Source organism: Equus przewalskii, chromosome 3 (genome assembly GCF_037783145.1).
Source record: "Equus przewalskii isolate Varuska chromosome 3, EquPr2, whole genome shotgun sequence".
Lineage (NCBI taxonomy): Eukaryota > Metazoa > Chordata > Mammalia > Perissodactyla > Equidae > Equus > Equus przewalskii.
This window is the reverse complement of record NC_091833.1, coordinates 22798163-22821650: the sequence shown is the minus strand read 5'-3', so window position 1 is coordinate 22821650 and position 23488 is coordinate 22798163. Positions and strand designations below refer to the sequence as shown.

At 52.6% G+C, this 23488-nt stretch overlaps 1 protein-coding gene across 3 annotated transcripts in view; it reads right to left on the bottom strand.

Moving 5' to 3' along the window:
• VAC14 (VAC14 component of PIKFYVE complex) overlaps positions 1-23488 on the bottom strand; it is a 104413-nt gene that overhangs the window by 33813 nt on the left and 47112 nt on the right. For all 3 annotated transcript variants that reach the window (XM_070612310.1, XM_070612311.1, XM_070612309.1), the window contains 2 exons: positions 19602-19758; positions 7179-7311 (listed from right to left, as the gene is read on the bottom strand). In XM_070612310.1, the coding sequence (XP_070468411.1) occupies positions 7179-7311; positions 19602-19758 (290 nt within the window). The remainder of the gene's footprint in view (positions 1-7178; positions 7312-19601; positions 19759-23488) is intronic.

The window sequence follows — 23488 nt, the reverse complement described above, 5'->3', positions numbered from 1 at the left end:
TGTGGCCTCCCTCTGTCAAGTTCACCTATGACCTCTAAACTCCCACCAGCCCTGCTCAAAGTGAGTGGGCCCTGGGCCTCCTTTCAGTCCCATATCACATGGATCCAGGAGGACCCTTGAAACATGGGGACGCTTCTCTCTAAAGCTCCCCAGACTTCCACAGCACACTGTGCAGGGCTCCCTCTGGCCAGCACTTCCTCTCCTCCTCCCTCACCCCAAGTTGGACCTAATTAATCCCAGCCTGGCCTAGCAAGGCCCATCACACGTGGTTTCCATTTTCCAGAAGAAAATATATCACTTCTTACAGGGAGTGCCAGTGTTTATGACAGTGTGCTCTACAGGGCCAGTGTGGGGACTGCTTGTAGGAGGCAGAACAAAGCCACCAGCCTGCCTCCAGGTCCCCTAGCCCTCCCTGCCACCCCTGGATTACAGATGATTCTGTGAGGTGTTGGGATGCTGGCGCTTTGCCATGGATTAGGGACAATGGAAATAGATTGGCTGAGCTCTCTGGGCTACCTGAATTTTGCCCTTCACAAGGACATCTTTTTACCTTTGAGGGCAAGACTCTATTTCTCCCAGGCAATCTCCTCTGGCCTGTCAGATCGTGCCTCCCTGCCATTCACGTTCCCTCACCATTGTCCCCAGTTAGGTGATCAGAGCCAAGAGCTGGTTGTGCAAAATAGATTCTGCCACACACTCCCTTTGCTGTCCTGCATCTCAACAAAAGCACCCCATCCCTGGCTCCAGCAGGGGAAAACGACTATGAAAAGCTCCAGAAGGTTCACACAAGGAGCTTGGTAGACTGATTTAAAGCCTGCAAGAAGAAAAGCTTCTTCTGAGAGGGAAGTAGGAAATTCCTTGGAAGAATTCTTCCAGCCCTGTTCAATGTCCTGTCCCCTTCTTCTCAACTGGGGACCCAATCAATATAGTTACAACTACTAAAAGATCAAAACCCGCCCGCATTCTGGGTAGGTGGATCAGGGCCTCTTCTAGCAGACAGACTTAGGTTGGCGCTTATTTGTCACAGCAATTTATTTTTATTCTGAGCAAATGAATGCAATCCATTAAGGGCGAGAGGAAGAGAACGGGCCTCTTAGAAGCTCTCTCCTGCAGGTTCAGGCCAGAGGCAAAGCAAGCTTTTCTAAAAGGCCATTTGAACCTGGGATCTGGCCTTGTCACTTTACTTGGATTCATCTTTCATTAGCATCAACACAATGGGCTTTTGGGGGCCTGGCCAATGCCCCCTGACAGGTAAGGTAGCCCTTATAAAGACAAAGACAGACAGGGTAAAGGGGGTGTATCAGAAGCCAAATGGACTCCAGAGGCTGGAGGGGATACAGACAGAGAGGAGGGAGCTGGGGTTGGGAGGGATCAGCAGTGGGGGGGTGGGGGACTGCCCCAACCACAGTGGCCATTTGGCACCAGGCAAGGGCCTGTCTCACAGGCAGGGTGTACAAGGACAGCAAAATGGAATTTCCCAATTACGGCATGAAAGAGAGCTTCTTCTCAAGGCCCTTCCCCCGGGCCCTGCAATTAAAAACACGTCCAGCTTCCAGTGGCTTCCTAGGCTTGGGCTCCCCTGCCCCCCACCCACTTCAGGGGCCAATCAGTTCCCTATTCCACTCACCCCCAACACAGAGCTCTTATGCAAACCCAGGACACTGGGGGAGGGGGAGAGGGGAGGGCAGGATTAGCAGGGGGACATATTAGGGACACTGAGCATTTGCTGAATTGGAGAGGCTGCCAGGCCTGTCTGTATCAGAGGCGAGAGGAGGACCAGAATGAACCAGAAGCCTTACTGTGGGGCTTCTCAGGGGCAGGGTCTCATGGAAGAAGTCTTGTGACTGTTTCCCCCTCTCCCACCTGGGGCCCCAGCCTATGCTCTTCAAACGCCCACCTCATCTGAGGGAATCCCTGTCCCTGGGGAGGGCGCTCAGGACCTCATCCACCATCAACTGGGCTGGTTGGGGCTGGAGCCCTTGAGTTCACAGCACAGTCACTGGTTAAAAAGAATGCATTCTCTGGCAAGTCCTCTTTGCAAGGCAGCAGGGAGGAAGAGAAGGAGGGAAAGGCATAGTTGATCAAGCCAAAGGACGCTGGCCAGAGGGCCATCTTGGCCGACAGAGTGGAGCATCCTCAGACTCGCTCACTTCCCACACAGAAGCAGGCCTTGTAAAGATCACAGCTGTTGGATTATGCTGGAGTTCATATCACAGCTTATCAAAGAGGCTGCATTTTCTCCCTCCCCTCCTTTTCTCCTGAGTATGAGTGGAACAGTTCATTGGGAAACAAGCCCTGTGCTTGTTCTGCCTGCACTGGCATGGAGGGTGGGAAGAGGCTGGAGGAGGGAAATGTACACGAACACCTACTTTGGGCAGAGTTGTTTTAACGGGGCCAGGGCTGGGCCACTGGTGGGTGCCCTGGTGCTAGGGCAGCAGGCCTGGTGTGCCAGAGCCAGCTCTCAGCACAGGAGGTTCAATTATTTCCCCCCTCGAGTCTGGTCTCCCCTCCCCACAGACCACTGTGGGAGGCTGAGGATGTATCATGAGGGGAATAACAGCTCCCCTTTATCAAGTTGTGCTGAGGGCTGTAATGTGCATGGTCTTATGTAACCCTCTGCAAAATGAAAAGGCAGGCGCTATTATCTTCATCTCACAGTCAAAGCAAAACGGGCTTGGAAAACAGCTAAAAACTGGAGGAACTGGGATTTGAACCCAAGTCTGTTTGACTCCACAAGCTCCGCTGTTAATCTGGCTCCCGAGTGCCTCTGGGAGGCCCATCTACCCCGCTCCTGTGAAGTCCTGCACAGGAGGTGTGGGAAGGGCTGAGGGTGCCCAGCACTAGCCCCCTTGCAGTACTCCCTTGCCCCACTTCTCCAGTACCCCCGTCCCCGTCTTCCCTTCAATTGTGGGCTGGGCCAACCCTGGCAGCCAAGTGAAGGGCCTGGGCCCCAAGAAGGTCACAGTGAGTCTGGCTGAGATGAGGTTTTGGAGCCACTGGCTTCCCTAAACTCAACATGCATCTAAACTGTAATGTCTACCAGATAACAAGGCCATCTGCACACAGAGAGGATGTCCGACCAGCTCAGGGCCCTGGTTGGAGTTCGGGGGCTCCATTCCCACCCCCCACGGAGGTGCAGCCTGGGAAAGCCGTGTGCAGGAGAGGAAACGCTCCTGGGTCCTGAGGGAAATCATGCATCCTTCTCAACGCCAAGACCCCCCACCAGATGTTCATCTTCAAGAACTCCGGATGCCTTTGTCCTTCTAGAAACGGCAGCTGCTCCTGGACCCTGAGCTAAACATACTACTGCAGAAATAATGGCTTTTAACTTATTTGCCAGAAGAATCTCTTTCCTGTCTTTCTCAATGTTCAATCTTGCGGGTTGAGAGAAGCAACTTATAGTTTGCATAACACCCGAAGGAGAGGGTTAAGAAATCATTTATTGTGTTTCTTATTAGGCCTGTGGCTTCATCTCAGCAGTCTGCATGTACCATTACTATGCTCCTCTTTAAAGACATCAGCAGAAAATAAGGAAATGACATGAAAAGCAGGCAGGCAGGCTGACACTCCTGAGGGCTGGTCCCCAGTAAACCTCTGCTGAAGGGCCTGTCTGACCATGACAAGGAGGAGGAAGCATGTGTCTTCAAGGTCTCCTCTATGTCCGATGCGGTGCTGTGTGCCCTGAGAGCCCAGACTGGGTGGCCTGGCATGCTGGCTTAGCAGGCAGCAGGTCCACAGAGCTGGTGTGGCCCAGAGGAAGAGGAAGCTGGGCCAGGTGGCTGTCAGCTATAACATGTAATAACAGGTGCTGGGGAGGCTTTTAGGGGGTGGGGGGTGGCTGGCTGGACAAACGAAGCAAAGGACTGGGAGGGACAACACGTGTGAGGGGGCCCAGTCACAAGGTTCCTTTTGTTGCAGCCCACTGGGTTCTTTCTGCTAGTGCCAAGGGCTAGGAGACCCCTGTGGCAATGTGGGATGGGAGTAAGGCATGGCCTAGAGGGTGGTCCAGGAGGGGTGTGACCCCCGGAACAGCGAGTGATTGTCATGCTTGATACACTGAGCCCCAGAAGGATGAGGAGGGAGGACCCTCTGAGAAGCTGGGCCCCAGGTGGTCCTGGCCTGCAGGTTGTACAGGGCCCCTCAAGGTCCCTGGCTCTGCACTCTCTCACAGAAGGGATAAAGCGGTGACTATGGAATTAACAGAGTGCAGGAGTCCGCAGCCCAGCTTCATGGAGCCGGGCGAGCATGTGGCTTCCTCTCATTTCCCTTCTGCAAAATGAGGATTCCCATCAGCCCAGGATGCCCGGAAGACACGGGAAAGCATGCAAGACCTCACTGCCCTCGAGGCTGTAAACAGTGGTGGCCGGGCCACCAGCTCCATGGAGCCTGGAGTAGGGTGAGGACCGAGGGCGTGGGGAGAAGGCCCACGCGGCCCACACTTCTGTTTGGTGCCACCTGGGGATGCTGCTTCCTCCCCTGAGCAACCTCTCCCCAAGCCCCTGAGGGGGCCTGTGAGGCTGCCAGAGGATGGAAAACCCATTATAGCCCAGTTCTCCAGAGAGGAAACGAGCTACCAATTCCTCGTTCAAAGGCCTCTCTCTCCACTGGTTCCCCGGGCGTCTTCCGGGCAAGGACTCATCAAGAGAGCTGATACCTCTGCAATTTGGAAAAGCACACTACGTTAACTGTCACTCATGTGGGAGTAGCCCATCATTTTCCTGGTTGGGGGGGTCTCTAGCACTACATCTAATCTCTACTTTGATCCCTGACCGACTGTCCAACTTGATGTGAAGAAAAACCACAGAAATCTTTCTCTTTTGGCCAATAAGGCTACGAATCCATTTCTGTCCCTCTGTAACAGTGGTTCTCAGGTGATTTTGCTTCCCAGGGGACACCTGGAAATGTCTGGAGACTCTTTTTGTCCCAACTGGGTGGGTGGCGGTACTACTGGCATCTAGTGGGTTGGGGCCAGGGATGCTGCTCAATATCCTACAGTGTGTAAGACAGCCCCCACCACAAAGAATTATCCATCCCCAAATACCACCAGTGCTGAGGCTGAGAAACTCTGCTCCATAAGAGCTCAGAAAAGTAAGAGGACAGTGACATGCTGCTACCACCACAGAAACACCTCTTGGTGGTCTAGACCGTCAGTAGCCCCTTCCTCCCAACAGGTAGGGACTTTGTGGTCCTGCTATTTGTCCTTCTGGCCAGCCAAGTCTGTCCTCTCCTGTGACTCTGTCCTTCAGCCTGGCCCCATTCCCCAGGGTGCCCTTGAGCTAGGCCCTTTGGCTCCCCTCCCCCTGAAAGGCAGGCAGCCCTGGATGAAGCGGTCTGGGCTTGCTCCCTCCACTGCCTTGTCTCGCACTCCTTCAGCTCACTCCTACCACACCCCCTAGGAGACCCTCTTGGGGCCTCGTCTCTCTCATGGCCTCCTGCCATCCCCCCACTTTCCTCTGCTTCTTCTGACCTCTTGGGCCATTCTTCTCGGCCTCCTCTCCTGGCTTCTCCTTCTTTCCCCAACCATGACACACTGGAGCTCCTAATGGCTCAGCCTCAGGCCCTTTCCCTTCCCTCTCAGTCCCTTTTACACTGACTGTTCTCACTCTTTAAGAATGAAAGCTCCAAAAGGCCAGAACCATCTAGAATGGCCCCTCGCAGAGTCAGTATTCAGTAAATATCTGCTGAATGAGTGAACAAGTGAATGACTACCCCATCAATGTCCAGTCTTGTATTTCAGGCCCAGGTTCCTCTTTTGAGAGACAGGTACAGCAAACTGCTTCTTCAACATGTCTCCTTTGATGTCCCCAAAGCAATTTAAACTCAAACATGGGACCCTCCTCCCTCTCTGCTCCTCTTCCAGGGCTCCCATCTCAGGGACTGCCACCACCAGCCACCTTGCCGCTCACACAAGAGTGCCGGGTGTCACTCCCAACTCCTTCTCTCCTCACTCCCTCATGCAATCAATCACCAATCAATTATACTTCCTACTAATTCTTGAATCCCACTGCTTCTGCCTATCCTCCTACCAAGCTGCCACCATCTCTCACTTGGACCACAGCCAGCCAACTGGTCTCCCACACATCCATCCATCTTGCCTCCCTCCACCCATTCTCCCCAGCAGCACAGTAATCTTTCATTCCCCTGCCCAAACCCTTTCAGTGGCTTCCCGCTGACCTCTGAGTAAGGTCCCCAATCCTTAGTGTGGCCCACAAGGCTGAGCCCCTCTCTCCCTTGCCTTCTGGTTTGTAGCTAAATGAACCCTCCATGCTTTTTCTTGCCTTGAAGCCTCTGTGCAGGCTGGACCCTCTGCTGGGAATCCTCCTTCAATTCCTGGACCTCCCGATGACCTCAGGAGCCTCCCTGATTCTTGGGGACCACATTAGTCTAGTCTGTTCCCCAAGCACCCTGGACAGCTTCAGTAACCCCCATCACCCCAGACTTCTGATATCACAGGTCAAGGAGGAGAGTCTAGATACCGTCTTCCTTTTTAATCCTCCTCGGTGATCTAACACGCAGTCAGGGCTGAGAACCACTGCTGTAGAGCATCTAGAGCCACATGACTATTCTGGAAAACTCCTCTGCCTGGCTTGGTTGGGAAGCCTGGAGAAATGTGTGCCCCATCTAGATTTTGGTGGCCTGAACGTCACTCTTCTGGTGACCATGCTCCTTGGAGCTGCGTAGGAGGCAAAGGGCCAGACCCGGCCATGCTGCTGGTGATGACAGTTCTAGAGGCCTTGAGCCACTGGGGCTGTGCAGGACTAGGCTCACATGACTCAAGAGCCTGGCTCTGCCAGAGCCACTGCTGCCACCAACTGAGGCCAAAAATCCCAGCAGGTGGGTAGCCGAGTACAGGCCCATTTCACGTTCTATCTGGCTTACCTACTTTCCTCCCCAGAGACTCTGATAAAGATGTTTAATGAGAGGATATTTAACCTCAAGGGAAAACAGTGTCTCAACAAGTGAAAAACTATTCACTTGTTTGAAAAACGGCGACACTGACACACCTCACATCAGTAGCACCAGCAACCTGGCATGAAGGAGGAACCTTCTTCAAGAACAAATGCAAAGGTCAGGAAGAGGAGGAGGGAGGGGGAAAGAGAAAATGGTTGCTTCAACACCTTGCATGGCGTGAGGATGAAAACCCGGGCTGTGAGAGGAGAAGGGATGCTGAGGCTGACCTGATGATGAAAGCGCCTCTGACCTCCAGGAGCTTCCGTTCACTGCTGAACCTCTTGAGAAGGTTGATCATGAACTTATAAAAGTAGGAGTTCATGGTGGGAGTGGAAGGAGAACATTCTAAGCCTTTGGTACCTGTAGAGAAAGGAACAGAGCCGGGATTTATTCTGACCATGTGTCCACAGGGTGATGGGATCCCCACAGAATATGAACAATTGTAAATGCCAAAAGGTGGTGGTGGTGGGGTCTGTGTGTAACAAGATGAGGGACAATCTTCAATCAAGGGTCACAAGTCAACAGCAAAAAAGCAGGGACTATACAAGTACGGGTATTTTCGATCCATGGCTGATAGAACTCGTGGATGGCGGAACTTGCAGATACAGAGGGCCGTTTGTACGTACAAGTAAATATAACTTTACTTAGTGGAAAAATACCCATTTACCTGTCCACCCCTCCAGCCAACCAACAATCACTTAGTGAACACCTCCTATGTGTAAGACCCTCTGCTAGGTGCTATGAAATTTAAAAAAGAGCAAAACTTTTACTTATTATCCCAATCAATAAAATACACTTGAGCTTTATTTTGGCCAGTTAAGGACAAACAACAAGTCAAAGAGAAAAAAGGGTAAGACAGGCACACAAGCTCAATGGTCAACAAAACCGACAAATCCACCAGGCAGAAGCCACATTCCTTTCCCAGCCTGACTTCAGAAAAAGTAAATTATGCACACACCCACTAGATTAAAGACAGCACACGCTGACAAAATGTTACCAAGTGTTTTAATCTTTACCCAATGTTTTGAAATCAGACATTCTTCCTCCTCTTTGGGTGAAGATGCTCTTTTAGAGCAGTTCTCTTGAAGACGTTTGGAGCCCCCAGTTGGCTTTAGAACCAGCACATTCGAGGTCTCCCTCTGAGATGTGTCCCAGCTGGAACTACACTGAGGGCTAGGTGCAGCCCTCCTTCCAACCCCACCCTGGCACCCAGTTCCCTCCATAAGGCATCCAGCACGGAGGGGACCGGGGCAGGGTTGGCAGAATATTTGGGTGATCTTGATGTAGTGTATTCATACATCCCTTGGGTCTCCCCACTCTTTCCTTTCTAATGCATGCTGACTTCAACAGCACTGCTGGAGAGGGGTTAGTGATGGTAGGAATCCCCACTCCATCTGCCCTAGGTATTAACAGGGTTTTTTTTTTTTTTTTTTATAACAGCTTGAGATATAATTCACATACCATAAAGTTCACCCTTTTAAAGTGTGCAATTCAGTGATTTTCAATATATTCACTAAGTTGTGCATAAATCACCACTAATTCCAGAACATTTTTATTACCCAAAAAGAAACTGCATACCCATTAGCTGTCACTCCCTATTCTCCCCTCCACCGCCCCAGGCAACCATTAATCTACTTTCTGTCTCTATGGATTTGCCTATTTGGGACACTTTGTATAAATGGAATCATATAGTATATGGCTTCCTTCACTTTGCATAATATTTTCAAGGCTTATCCATGTTGTAGTAAGTTCTGTATTCATCTTTATGGTTGAATAATATTCCATTGTATGGATACCATCTTTCATCCATTTGTCAGTTGGTGTACATTTGGTTGTTTCCATTTTTTTGGCTAAGAATAATGCTGCTATGAACATTCATGAATGTATGAACATGTTTTCATTTGTCTTGGTTATATACTCAGGAGGGGAATTTCTGGATCATATGGTAACTCTTACGTTTAACTTTTGAGGAACTACCAGACTCTTTTCCTCAGTGGTTGCACATTTTACATTCTTACCAGCAAAGTATGGGGGTTCCAGGTTCTTTGCATCCTCATAATACTTGTTAGTTATCTGTCTTTTTGATCACAGCCATCCTAGTGGATGGGAAGTGGTATCTCATTGTGGGTTTGATTTGTATTTCTCTTATGACTAACGATGTTGAGCATCTTTTCATGTGCTTATTGGCTATTTGTATATCCTCTTTGGAGAAATGTCTATTCAAATCCTTTGCCCATTTTAAAATTGCGTTATCTGTCTTTTCATTGAGTTGTAAGAGTACTTTACACACAGGATACAAGTCTCTTGTCAGATACATGATTTGCAAATACTTTCTCCCATTCTGTGGGTTGTCTTTTCACTTTTTTTTTTTAAAGATTAAAAAACATTTTTTTCCCTTTTTCTCTCAAAGCCTCCTGGTACACAGTTGCATATTTTTAGTTGTGGGTCCTTCTAGTTGTGGCATGTGGGATGCTACCTCAGCATGGCCAGATGAGTGGTACCCTGTCCGTGCCCAGGATTTGAACTGGTGAAACCCTGGGCCATCGAAGCAGAGTGCATGAACTTAACCACTTGGCCACAGGGCCAGCCCCCATCTTTTCACTTTCTTGATGGTGTCCATTGAAGCACAACATTTTTAATTTTGATAAAATCCAATTTATCTATTTTGTTGTTGTTGTTTGTACTTCTGGTATCATATCTAAGAAACTACTACTTAATCCAAGGTCGTAAAGATTTACTGATACGCTTTCTTCTACGAGGTTTCTTTAGTTCTTACATTTAGCTTTCTGATCCATTTTAATTTTTGTATCGATGTGAGGAAAGAGTCCAAATTCTTCTGCATGTGGACAGATAGCCAATTAGCCCAATATAACATATCTTTTTTTTTTTTACTTTACAGATGCTTTATTTATTTTCTATTGTATTTTTTCCAGCTTTATTGAGATATAACTGACATATGACATTGTACAAGTTGAAGGTGTACGTGTTGATGTGATATACTTATATATTGTGAAATAACTACCGTGGCATTAACTAACACCTCCACTCCCTCACATAACTACCATTTCTTTTATGTAGTGAGAACATTTAAGATCTACTCTTACCAACTTTTAAGTATATACTACAGTATTAACTATAATCACCATGCTGTACATGAGATCCCCAGAACTTACTCATCTTCTAATTGGAAGTTGTACCCCTTGACCAACATCTCCCCAGTGTGATATCTTAAGAGTCAACAGTTACCATTTATTGGTATGCATGTCTAATCCCTTCACACACAGTATCTAACCTTCAAAATTCCCTTGAAAATATGTGCTATTACTATTCTCATTATACACATGGAGAAGCTGCGAGTTAGGTTGAGGATTACCCAAAGTCACAGAGCTGGTGAGTGGTGGGGTCCCTGACTCCAGGCAGCTGGTTTTCAGAGCCCACGTTCTCAGCACCTCCGCCATGCTGCCCATCTCTTGGGCACTGGGGTTTGGGCAGGTTTGGCGTTTGCAGGCTGGGAGGTGGCACCTTCCTAAGCAGGAGGGCAGAAGATGGCATAAAGACCAAAGCCAAGGTCTTGGCAAGACTGAGGACCCAGAGACAGGGACACTGTCAAGAGCTGTGGAGAAAGCACCTGGTTGCAGCTCTCTGGGAACTTGGGGAGGACACTGGGGGAAACAGAGTGGCCGACAGAGGAATCTAGGGTGATCACTTTTAGGGCTGGCCCCACTTGGGCCCCGGAGCCTGTGAGAGTCATGATTTCCTCCCCAGACCAGGGAGAGAATGGCCACTCACCTGCATGAAACAGGCACAGTGTGAGGGGTTCTGGGAATCAAGCTTGGCTGTGTGAGGGTACATGAGCTCCTGGAAACATCAGCCCAAAGCACAAAATAAGAACGTGCAGAACCATCCAGAGTACTCCAAGTAAGCCTTACAGAGGAGCTCCTCTGGGCTGCCGTCATTAGACGCCAGTGGCCAGGAAGAAGTAAAACTCTACCCCCAGTTGTTCTTTTTCCTGAACTCAGACTTCCCTTATGTCCTCGCATGGTCCTTATGGAGAAGTGCCTGGGAACTGGAAAAGGTGTGTTTCTGTTTTGCTCTTCCCAGTCGTGAATTATTCTATGCGGATTCCTACCAGGAGCCACACATTCAAACTACCACCTTCTCCTGAGAACCTCCTAGCAGTTCCTGCGAACCACGCAAGGGGTGAGCCTTGAGGGAGAAGCCCAGTTCAAGGGCCGGCCTCACTGAACTTCTTGTTTGCAGTGTGTTGTTCTGGGTTCCTGCCTGGAACAGGCTGGCCCGGGAGGTGGTGAGTGACTCTGGAATGGCAAACAGTGTCTGCTCCCTGGCCCAGGGGGCTGTTTGCAGAACCAAGTGTCACATTCTTACAGATCGAGTTACCCCAGGCCCAGCTGGGGCTGATCTCTGAAGAGGTGGCTGCGGATACAGCTGTTGAGGAGGCCAGCTGCCTCTCAGCCCCTCCTCCGCGACCCCACACTGAGAATATGAATTTGGCTGTTCCCATGGACGCCGGCTGGAGGTGCGCATGGACTGGAACGCAGCTCACTTCAGTCTTCTCCTGGGTGCTTGTCTGTGATGGTTCCTTGTGTTCCTGTCCCCTTCTTGCCTCTGTATGTGCACCCCTGTCCCGCACCTCTGTCCCGATCCATTTCCAGGCCTAGGGTCGAGTAGGCTCCAAAGTATTCCAAAGGACAAAGGGACCAACACAGGGACTGACCATAAAGAAATCCTCCTGAACCGGGGTCAGAGTCTCCATCCCCAGGGGCTGGGTGTTTTGGGCAGGGATAGTCTGGAACGTCTCTCAGTGGGAGACTTCAGATCTGGGACGATTTCACAATGCTCTGTTGGGAGGCAGGGAGGCTGAGGAGGAGGGGGGGTCACCTGTGATCCCCCATACCCCCACATTTGGGGAGGGAGATAGATCTACCCACCTCTCAGCTGACAGATTGGCTAAAGATGGCAGAAGAGAAAGTCTGGGGCTGCTCTGGACACATCCCCAGGCTCCTTAGCTACAGCCCACTCTGGGCCACACAGTCAACTCTCAATGTCCAGGCCTGAATGGTGGCCCCTGGAGCTGAGACCCTCGGTAGGAGGGAGAAGGAGGGCAGAGTCATATCTGGGAGAAGCCATGGCAAGTGACTCACGTTCTCACAGTGCAAGGGTTGCTGGAAAAGCTTCCACAGCTCAGTCCTCCCAGCGCTCCAATATTTAGACTACAATGAGCAGGAGGCTGGGTGCAGCGTTCCTGAGGCTCAGGCTGATGGGCGCTTGGGGGAGCGGCCTGGGGCCTGGCCTGCTCCAGGCCTGCAGCTGTCAGGCAGGGCCTTCCGCTCTTCAGGCTCCCATCTGCCAGGCGGATTCTGGTCAGGGCTGCTGCCCTTGAGAGGAGGAGCCTCTAGAGGACAGGGCTGGAAGCCCTGGAAAGCTACCTGAGATCCTGGCCCAACGGGGTAGAGATGACAGGTCTGGGCAGGGCAAGCCTCTCATGGCGGGGGAGGGCAACACTTGCGGGTGGGCTGGTCCAGGATGGGGCACATCTCAATGCTCACCATAGACGAGGGAAGGCCTACTTGATCTCTTCCAGCCTCAGTTTCCCACTGGCCCACCAGCCACTTTTCCAACTAATCAGCCCTTCAGGCCCAGTTGGCTTGAGATGGAACCTGAGAGATATTCTCAGGCAGGGCTCTGGGCATGGGAGGAGGAGATGGGGTGGAGAGAAAACAAACTGACTCCTGGAGTGTTACCATAGGGAACAACAGGCCTCTCTTAACTGAACTAACTTCTGCCTAACCGCAGCCTGCTCCTCCCCACGGGAGCTCAGAGCGCCCCCATGGGCTTCTTCCACCCACCTCATCAGCACACTTGACAAGCACGGCTGGGAATCAGCCTCCTTTCTCGGCAGATCGGATAGGGCAGAGCCAGGACAGGAGCCCAGCTCCCAGATTCAGGGCACGCCTCCAGCACTGCGCTCTGAGGATCTACTGGGCTCAGACGCGGCATTACTGACAGCACACAGTCTTCCAGGCCCATGGGAGATGGTGGGCGAGCTGCTCTGGCAGGGGCCCCGAAGGTGGGGAGGGGAGGAGGGAGGGCTGGGAACAACCTGGCCATGGGTCTCAGGAGAGAAGCGCCTTTTGGGTGGCCAAAGAGGGCAGGATTTCCATTCTCAATCCTGCTGAGAACCAGTCCCCCAGCCAAATGCTGAATGCCGCTTTGCCTTGCATTTCTGGTCAGGAGAAGCGGGCTCTGGCAGGAAGTTCATGTGACTGCTGGCTGGCTGGGGGGCAGACAGATGCTGCTGGGAGCACTGTGTATACAAAACCAGGCCGGTGGGGTGGGCGGCCGGGGAGCCAGGCCTGCAGATGTTACTAAGTGAAACCTGATGTGGCGACATGAGAATCTACAGAATGTCTCACAAACAACCTTTCCTGGGATGTTTTGGATTGAATTTTGTGGCTATGACGTGAAGGAGCCTCACATGTCAGGATAAAAATAGCTCTGGCCTCAATACACAACGCGAGTTACAGTTCAACAAAACCAGATGCGAAAACATTAGCCGCCCAGCCCAGGCCTGGCAGGGTCCCGGCTCTGCTCCTCGCCCTCTGTCTACCTCCCCCATGGGTCGGGGCTCATGCACCTGGCCAGCCTCTCAAGTGAGCATCTGGATCCACTGCCCTGGATGGATGTGGGGGAAGGGCCAGAGGAGTCGGATCAGATCCAGGTCCTGCCACTGACTGGCAGAGCAGTCTAGAGGAAGTGACACCTTCTCCAGAGCTGGTTGCTATCTGTGAACCTCACAGGGATAAGGAGCATAACGCTGTGCCTGGCACAGGAAGTGCTCTGAGGAGGGGGCTGTGTGATTGGGAGGCTGGTATGGAACCAACAGGAATGGGGGGAATGGGCAACTTCCAGAATCAAGGGGCTGAGAGAGAGGGAGGCCAAGGCCTCTTGTGAAGCTGGGTCTCCGGGGGTGTGCAGTCTGCCGAATCGGAGGACCCAAACCCCATGGCTGTGTGGACAAAAGGGTGGTCAAGATGTGCAGCAATGGCATCCTCGGGACCCAATCCAAAAGGCAGTCACTTTCTTTTCTGTGGGCCAGCCCAGCTGAGGTTGGGAAGCCCTCCGCCCTGGGAAGTCACCCAAATCTAGGAGGCTTTCCAGCTGCCCGGTTTGGAGCAAGAGTTAAGCTACTGGGCTACAGCAGGGCCGGGGAGGAACTTGAAGCTGACAGAGCAGTGGAGGGGGCTGCACAAGGGAGGAGTTGTGCTGCTGCCGCAGGAGCAGGGCCAGGGCCAAGGCCTCAGGCTGATTAACAGCAATGGGCCTGGGTTGGAAGGGGCTAGGCTGTCCACCGGATGACAAGTGAAGGCCTGGGCAGGGGTGCCAGGGGAGCCTCAGATCTGGTGTTGGTGACGGGGTGATGGGCCCTGGTGCCTGCTCCTTCTGTTATTATAATGAACTCTGAAAGACAGGCACTGACCCTTACTGGGCGCCTGATGCTGGGGACTCAGAGATGAGAGCAACAGGTTCCTGCGGTCTGAGGTGGTGCTTCTCAAACTGTGAGGAGCACAGAAGTCACCCGGTGATCCTGACAACATGTGATTCCAAGTCCGGGGTGGGCCTGAGTGTCTCAATTTCTGATGAGCTCCCAAGCGACGCTGAGGCTGCCACAACCCACACTTTGAATAGCTAGGGTCTAAGAGGTCACGGCCGAGAGGGAAACAGATGTGAACTCAGCCCCCACACACAGTGTGGCAGGCGGGAGGCACAGAGGCCACAGAGAGGAGCCTGACCTGGACTATCCTGGAAAGCCGCACAGCAGAGGGGCCACTGAGCTGGCCCGAAGCACGTGTGAGCTCTTGTAATAAGAAGGTCGGAAGCAAAGGCAGCACCTCACACATGTGGGGGATTTATCTCAGCTCCCTCCGTGCAAGGAGGGCCCAAGCATCCCATCACCCAATTTAAAGGGGAGGAAGAGGTGGCACTGAGGCAGGACACTTGCCCAAGGTCACAGGATAGGCGGGGCAGAACTGGGCTGTGAACCTAGATCTTTCCAACCTCAGCGCCCATGCTCTTTTATGCCTGAAAAGAGTATGTGGGAAGAAGGGCCTTTAAGGCTCAAATGGCAACAGGCAAGGCTTTCTAGAGGCTGGGAAATAGTCTGGTGTGGCTGGAGGAAGTGGAGGGTAGGGCAGGGAGGCAGCAGAAGGGCAAGAAATGAAGTGCTTAGGTGGCCTGAGGTCAGAATGGGGTCCCTGAAGTCACTGCGAAGAGGAGGGACAGCCCCAAGAACTACCAGGCTGGGGCCATGGCCCAGCACCCAGAGAAGGAGCCTGGATTGCCAGCCCAGTGACCACTGCTCCTCCCCTTGGGTGGTGGAAGCTTCCAGTGCTTGGCAAGGGTGGGGGGGCACCTGTACTCCTGTCCTCTGAATGTGGGGGTAAAGAGAGCAGGCTCTCAGGCTAGGCTCCTGGGTCAGCCCCAAGGCCTGTCGCAATGCCCTATTCCAGGTGGGAATGACAACGGTGCTCTCCTCAGAGCTGTTGTGAGCAGCTGAGGGGCCAGTCCATAGTGAGGTTCAGTGAGCTGACATGTGGGAAGCACTCAGCACAGTGTCCAGTCCTAATGAGAGCTCAACGTACTATGGCCACTGTTAATTACTAGGCAAAAAGCCTAGAGGTGGCTTTCTAGGTTTCTTCTGGAACTTGATTCTGCATCTGGCCACACTGGCCACGGCTGTGAGGAATGAAACTGAATCAGAATGTTTCATTTTTGCCCATGTTTTTAGAGTTCGGGTTAAATTCCATCTACCTTGGATGAGAGAGCCCCACAGGGCACACTGACACGAGATGTTTTATCCCCTCAAGCGTGGGCCTCATAGCCAGGAGGGAAGGTCAAGGAAGTTGGGTTTTAGGGGCAGACATCAGTCCTGGGCTGACCTTTGGCCCCAGACTGCCACACTGCTGCTATGCTAGGCCAAAGCTGCTCCGTCTCCTGCAGCAGGGATGTCCAGGCCCCAGGAGGGCCAGGCACACCTCTGACAAGGGACCCATCCCAGGGCCCTCCTGCTCCTGCTGAGCCTTCCGCACAGGCTCAGGGACAGGCCCCACAGGCAAGCTCAAGCTAGGGTTCATCATCTCCTCTCCTCAGAGCCTGGCAGGGCCTTGGCTGATGACCCCCAAGTGGAGATGGGCAGAGAAGCCACAGTTGTCAAGTCACAGGAGATCCAAGTGGTTGTTTCCATTTCATTTCACCAAATCACAAGCTAGGGAGGCAAACGTGGTATCCCTCTACTGGCTTCCCTTGGGGCCGCCTACCCAGACAGCTCCCCTCCTGACTGTGCTGGAGATGGCCCTCTTCCCAGCCTGGGGCTCTGTGAAGGTCAGGAACAAAGCAGGGCAGGAGAAGCAAGACCATGCTGCTCTACACCAGAGGGAGAGATGTTTACGCTAGGCCAGGAGAGGGGAAAACCGCATGTGGGTAACTCTGCCTTGCGGGCCCCTGGGACCACTGCTGTGGTGCATTGAAGCCAACACAGCAGCTACCCAGTCATGGGATGAGCCTCGCTTCCCCACTGCTGCATTCAATTTGCACCATTTGAGTTTACAGACACAACGCGCAGACGGGGCCATTTGGTTCCCTGCAAACGCCATTTAATCTTCGCTAGGCTCTCCACCTCCTTGGCTTTCCAGAAAGTCCCTTTATGGGGAGTGGAGTGGGGTGATCTATCCTAAAGGGACACAGCACTGCAGTCTGCAAGTTCTCTGAGCTGTGCCCTGGAGAGCCAGAGGAAAGCAGAATCTAAACAGGAAGTGGGTCTGGCCTTGCAGCCTCTATCCACATGCACCGCCAGATGGAAACAGAATGACCCCCTTGCGTGCCTGAGAAGCAATGGGAGAAAGAGCGGCCTGCTGAGGAATGAGTGTACACTTCCTGCATGCTTTCTGACCTAAACAGCTACCCACAATGTCCTTGGTGCCTGGACTGTGCCCTCCCCAAGGCAGCTGAGGCGGGAGTGGGGACAGGGCCCAGCTCTGGCTTCCCAGGCTCTTACAGTATTGCTTTAAGCTTGACCTTGACCTTTTAAAATCACAAACCAGTTTGAAAAATCTGGTGCCAGCTGTGGACGGACACACACGCATGTGTGGTTCCCACACTTTGCAGTGCACACGTGGGTCTCAGGCTAAGAGCGAGTGGCCCTCAGCACTGTGTATCCTTGAAGCAAGAAGCGCTATTGGCTATAGGCACTTCCTTGGTGTTCTTTCCAGGATGGAATTTCTTTCGATCTGGCATACTTGGTTGTTTTTCTATGAATTCAGGGTGAGTCTCTGGCTGACATGAGCCAGTCTGACAGCCTTGGTGAACTGGGGCAAGTCTTCCCTGCCTCAGCCTCGTTAGTGGCCTACCCTTGGCAGGGCCAGGAGCTGGGGTTCAGAGCACTTTGCCATCCAAGCTCCCTTCAGCCCTTGTTCCCAAGCAGCTGGAAGGCCTTGCTGCCGTAGGGCCTCCCCTCGGACTTCCTGGGCCAGGCCTTGCACACACGCCACCCTCTCCTGCAGACCTGGGTGCCCAGAGCCATTCTCTGGCCCATCTTTCCACTAGCGAGTAAGTATTTCAGTCATCAACTTCTCTGTGCTGGGAGGAAGATACACCTTCCAGATGGAGGGACAGGTCACAGAGAGTCCTGGGAGATCCAAGTGTCCTTCCCCTGCCCAAGGCTGTGCTGCCTCAGCTTTATGCTTCTCCCACTCTGAGGAGGAGAGAAGACGCTTCCTTGGGAGGGAGATCTGAAGGCTGGCTTCTGCCCTGCAGGATGCCTTCTCTTGGCTGCTGCCCCTCCTCCAGTCAGTTCTTGCTGCCATCCCCCCCCCCCTCCACTACTCTCCTCTCTTCTCTCATCAAGGCCGCCCCACGCCCACATCGGGGCTTGGCCCTCACACTCAACCTCTGGCATTCCTGCCATCTGTCCTGGGGACTTCAGGTTGACCCCTCAGTGCTGACTTGGGGACACAGGATGGAAAATGGACTCCTGGGCTGTGGGACAGAGGTTGGGAACCTCAGCTGGGTCCCGGGGTCAGGATGTGGGAGCCTCTCAACCATGGCCTCTGCTGCCCAGAGGAAACTGGGCTCGTTGGCAAGGAAACCACTGCATCCTGGGGAAACTAGAGAAGGAAGCCGGGCAGCCGCTAGAACCCCTTACTCCTTTGCTTCAGTCAAACAGCTGGAAACTTGGGACCAGCTGCAGGCAGAGTGTATGCAGTGGCAGTGGCCTAATGCCTGGGTCCTATGTGACACCCCACTGCAAGGGCTGGGGGACCTTGACTTCAAAGTCTCACTGGGGAGATGTCGTCAGTGCACAGGCCTGTGACTTGACCTAGCAGCCCTGGGGTGCAGCCAGGCCTGCGGGACTCTGGCGGCTCCACCCAGCAGGCATTCTCAGGGCCAGGTACCAGAACGCCTTCCGGGACCAGCACGGTGCGGCTGTAGGAGGGAAGCTGCCACTGAAAGGCCCCAAACCTATTTGACACTTGGCTTCTGCAGCAAAGGAGGAGCTGTCTAGGATCTTGTGTCTGGATGTCAAGAGCTACTCATGGGACAACAGACACCTCAGGCAAACACCCAAGATTCGCTGGGTACTTCCCGACCAACTTGCATCCGTGGGCGTTTTCCAAGATTGCGTTGCTGGAGGGAACTGGCGTCTGCCTGGGAGGAGGGAGCTGGGAGTCACACTGGCCCAGGGAGCCCTGAGATGTACACTGCACAAACTACACCCTCGTGCCTGAGCCCCATGTCTCCTGGGACCCCTCAGGTCCCTGCTCGAGGGACCAGAGAGAGTGGTCCTGGGAGAGCTGACTCCCAGTCCTCAGAGTCCAGCTTCCTTCCTCCACTTGCCCCTGTCCTCTGCCTCGCTACGTTCTCTTCAATCCATATCGTTTTAGAACTTTCTGAGCACTGTGACAGCCATAGTCTTGGTGGCTCTCACCAGCCCATCGCCCTCGGCAGACCCCTCCCCATCCCCTGTAGGCAGCTCTCTGTCTCCAACCACAGCTCTCTGATAGCCACCTGCTATCTGAAAGGACCACGAAGTGTGAGCACCAGGAATGCCATGGCCACCTTCATGTCCAAAGACTGCCCGGAAACATTCTGTTTGAATTATCCCCTCTCCTGCCTGGGCTGCATGCCGTGTTGTTTGCTGTTTTTAGCTTCTCGGCGAGGAAGAAAATGGCTGCCTAGTCTTCCACCTGTGAGACTCAAGACTCCAAAGCCCTTTGATTCCTGACTGGGGAGATGCCGCCCCAGGGAAAGAGATGACTAGCTGACTCAGATGGTTTTATATTTACCCAATGGCTCAAAAGTAGGAAAGGTGAAGGAAGATGAGGAAAAAGGGACATGAGGGGCTCTTACGGGGTTGGGGGACTGTGGAGTGTGAGCCAGGAGGCAGCAGGAGGGTGAGGTGTCCTGCCTCTTGGAGACCGCCAGCTCGCTGGTAGGACACTTACAGATCCCTCACACCCTGGCACAACTCAATGGCTCAAGAGTGACAGCCCAAAGGACCACCCAGTCAGGGACGAGACTGAGCACAAGCTTTCCCCAAGGGCCGCTGAGCCTGTAACCATAAGGGGAATACTTACCAGGAGTGTTCATCAGGCCGGCTCTGCCTGTTGGGGGCACCTGAAGCTCTGAGTGTCTGACCTGGAGGTCAGGGCCATCGAGGGGGCCTGGGTCATCCGTCTGGCCTGCAGGGGAGGATGCAATTTCTGCCAACACTTCCAGATCCTTCAGGATAACCTGGAGAAGAAAAGCAGAGGATGAGAACAACGACCTCCAGAGAGAGCTGTGGTTGGAGACAGAGAGCTGCCTACAGGGGATGGGGAGGGGTCTGCCGAGGGCGATGGGCTGGTGAGAGCCACCAAGACTATGGCTGTAACAGTGCTCAGAAAGTTCCAAAACAATATGAATTGAAGAGAACGTAGCGAGGCAGAGGACAGGGGCAAGTGGAGGAAGGAAGCTGGACTCTGAGGACTGGGAGTCAGCTCTCCCAGGACCACTCTCTCTGGTCCCTCGAGCAGGGACCTGAGGGGTCCCAGGAGACATGGGGCTCAGGCACGAGGGTGTAGTTTGTGCAGTGCACATCTCAGGGCTCCTGGATGGGTCAGGGTCCAATGTCAACCTGTGTGAGGGCCCAACTGTGCCCTCCAGGTCACACTGCTGGGTGTGCTGGCCTCAGCCCAGGCCACAGGACAGATCTTTCTGCAGAGGTGACACAAGGCCACTCTCTACATTCAGGGCGTGACTCTGGGCCCCAAGATGGAGGACTTCCTAACTCATAGACTCACTGTTCAGTTCTCAGCTGCCTCTGTGGCATTTATACACAGGTGTGAGTGGAGTGGGGCCCCTAGAGCCTGACTCCTGCCTGCCAAGGTCTTCCAAGGAGGACGCAGAGTTGAGCTTGGAGAACAGCTGAGTGTGGGCTCAAGTCAGTATTATGTGTCACAAGGGTCCCCAGGCTGCCCCCACAATCCAGAGAGCCCTCACACCCTTAGAAGTCACCTCCCCTCGCAAAGCACCCATCTCCTCCTGCTCCTCATTTGGCACCCATAGTGAGCAAGGTGGTGCCTCAGCAGGGAGGGGGAGGGCACCCTGTGTGTGTGAATCAATAACTGCTCTAGCTCCTCGAGCAGGCCCTTGCCTCACTGCAGGTAGGGCTGTCTGCCCCTTTCTATCCCCACTCGTCTCTGTGTTCTGAAGAGGGACTGTGCCTGTCCTAGCCACAGGTGTACCCCCAGCACTGGTCCAACAGGCATCAGTTAAAAGGATGGATAACTGTGCCTGAGCGCAGGCCAAGAATTACCATGGCAACCGAGGGCTTTGGTCCTGGATTAGCAGAAGTGATGCAGAGCACTGGTGCATGGGGCCCCGGTGGGTGGGTGGGCCACATGTGCCATGACAGGCCAGGTGGGTGGAATATGATGACCACGGTCAACATAAGGCTACTCCAGGGCTCTTTGTGGGATAATGAAAAGGTTCTAGAGTTAGTGGTAATAACTGCATAACCTTTTAAATATACTAAAAACTACTGAATTGCATATTTTAAAAGGGCAAATTTTATCTCAAAAAAAAAAAAAAGGATAAAGCTATTATTCTTTCCCCAAAGCTTGAAAGCGGTTCCTGTCTCAATGCAAGTAACATGCCAGCAGCACCTCACTCTGCCCCAGTTGTGACTTCTCCTCTGTTGTCCTCTCTGCCAGCCCTGGCCCTTCGGTCTTCTCCTAGCAGCATGGCACACTCGGCATGCAATTTCCTCACTAGCCTGCTATTTTGTTCCTCACCCTGCTGCACCCTGGCCTCGTTTAGGTTGGACACTGCACTCACACACAGATGCCACCTCCCATCTGTCTAACCAAGTCCTTCCCTTATCTCTCTCCCACTCTCAGAACAGCCCCTGCTGTGCTGGGTGCTGGCACTGTAGGTGAGTCAGACCTGCCTCTGCCCATGGCCTGGCAGGCAGACCCATATTTGCCTGCCCTCTGTGCATCGGTATAGGTGATTCCGGAACATTCTGACTGCTGGGCCCGCAGGAAATGAATCCATGCTGGCTGAAAATCATGGCTGCTAAGCAGCCCAGACATGGCAGGAGTAAGGGCTGCCTCTGAGCCCACACCAAGAGCTGGGAGCCTGGGTAGGTCTAGGCTCAGAGGCAGGGCGGCCCAGGCCCATGCTCCCATCAAGGGAGGGCCCCCAGAAAGCTCTCTACTTCAGAAATGGCAGAAAGATGACCCAGAGGGAGGGGGTGGTTTGGGGGGACAGACAGCAAAGCAGTGGAAGGGCAATGCTGTGCCACGGAACAGCCCCTGAGCACCGGCCTCACAGGACGTGCACAGGTCATGCACTCCGGATGCTCGTTTTCCAAGTAAGTCATTGTCTAAAGATCAGGGAGGCGAAAGGCGACCAGGGAATCTGGGTGGGGGAGTAACTTGCCCAAATTAAACAGTGAGGCAAGAAGCAAGCCAACTGTGCCTCAAAGAGTTCAACAGCGTTACCATGGGTAAGCTCTCCTCTCAATGTTTACTCGAGAGGGCTGAACACATGCCCACACAAAAACTTACCCAGGAATGTTCACAGTATCATTGTTCATCATAACCAGAAAGTGGAAACAACCCTAAGATTCTGACACCAATTCTGATGTGTGTTTTTTTCTTACACCACCACGCAATTTTCTGACACCAGTTGGATGTCTTACAATTCAACTCAATTCTGACACTATCTACCTGGAGATAGCAGCAGATCCCACAGGTTGAGGGCTCAGTCCTGCTAGACCGTACTCCCTCTCACTCCAGATGCCAATCGCAAGTCCAGGTTGTCACCTGTGCCTCTGACCCACTGGCAGATTGGAGGTTGACCCCCTCTCCTCGGGTTCAATTAATTTGCTAGAGCAGCTCACAGAACTCAGGAAATGCTTTACTTACTAGATGGCTGGTTTATTACAAAAGGAACAGCCAGATGGAAGCGATGCATAGAGTAAGGTATGTGGGAAGGGGCGCAGAGATTCCATGCCCTCTCCAGAGGCACCACTCTGCCTGAATCTGCACGTGTTTACTGACCCAGAAGCTTTCTGAACCCTTTTTGGGTTTTTATGGAGGCTTCATTACATAGGCATGATTGACTAAGTCATTGGCCACTGGCAACTGATTCAACCTCCAGCCCCTCTCCCCTCCCCAAAGGTTAGGGGGTGGGGTTGAAAGTTCCAACCTTTTAATCTCATGGTTGGTTCTCCTGGCAACCAGCCCCCATCCTTAGGTGCATCCAAAAGTCACCTCACTGACCTAACAAAAGACACCTTTATCACTCTCACCACTTAGGAAATTCCAAGCGTTTTAGGAGCTGTGCCAGAAATGGGGAAGGAAGACCAAATATATCTATTTCTTACATATCACAATATCACAAACCCAAATGTACGTGAATTGATAAATGGACAAACAGAATGGGGCCTATCCATGCCACGGACTATTATTTGGCAACAACAAGGAATGACATTCTGGTACATGCTACAACATGGATGAACCTTGAAAACATCTGCCAAGTGAAAGAAGCCAGATGCAAAAGGCCACATACTGTATGACGACTCCATTTATGTGAAATGCTCAGAGTAGGCAAATCTATAGAGACAGAAAACAGATTGTGGTTGCCGGGGCTGGGGGGAGGGAGACACGGGGAGTGACTGCTAATGAGTACAGGGTTTCTATTTGGGGTGATGAAAATGCTCTGGAATTAGATAGTAGTGATGGTTGCACAACCTTGTGAAAATATTAAAAGCCACTAAATTGTATACTTTAAAAGGGTGAATTTTATAGTATGTGAACTGTATCTAAAAAAAAAAAAGAATCAAGTCAAAACCTCAAATCAGCACCTTAGAGTTCCCTGTAGTAAACTTAGTGGTCCTCACAGAGCAGTTTGCTCTTGTTCTGCCCACGGCTCGAGGCAGTGGGCCTCGCTGACGCCCCACCATCTCACATCTGGT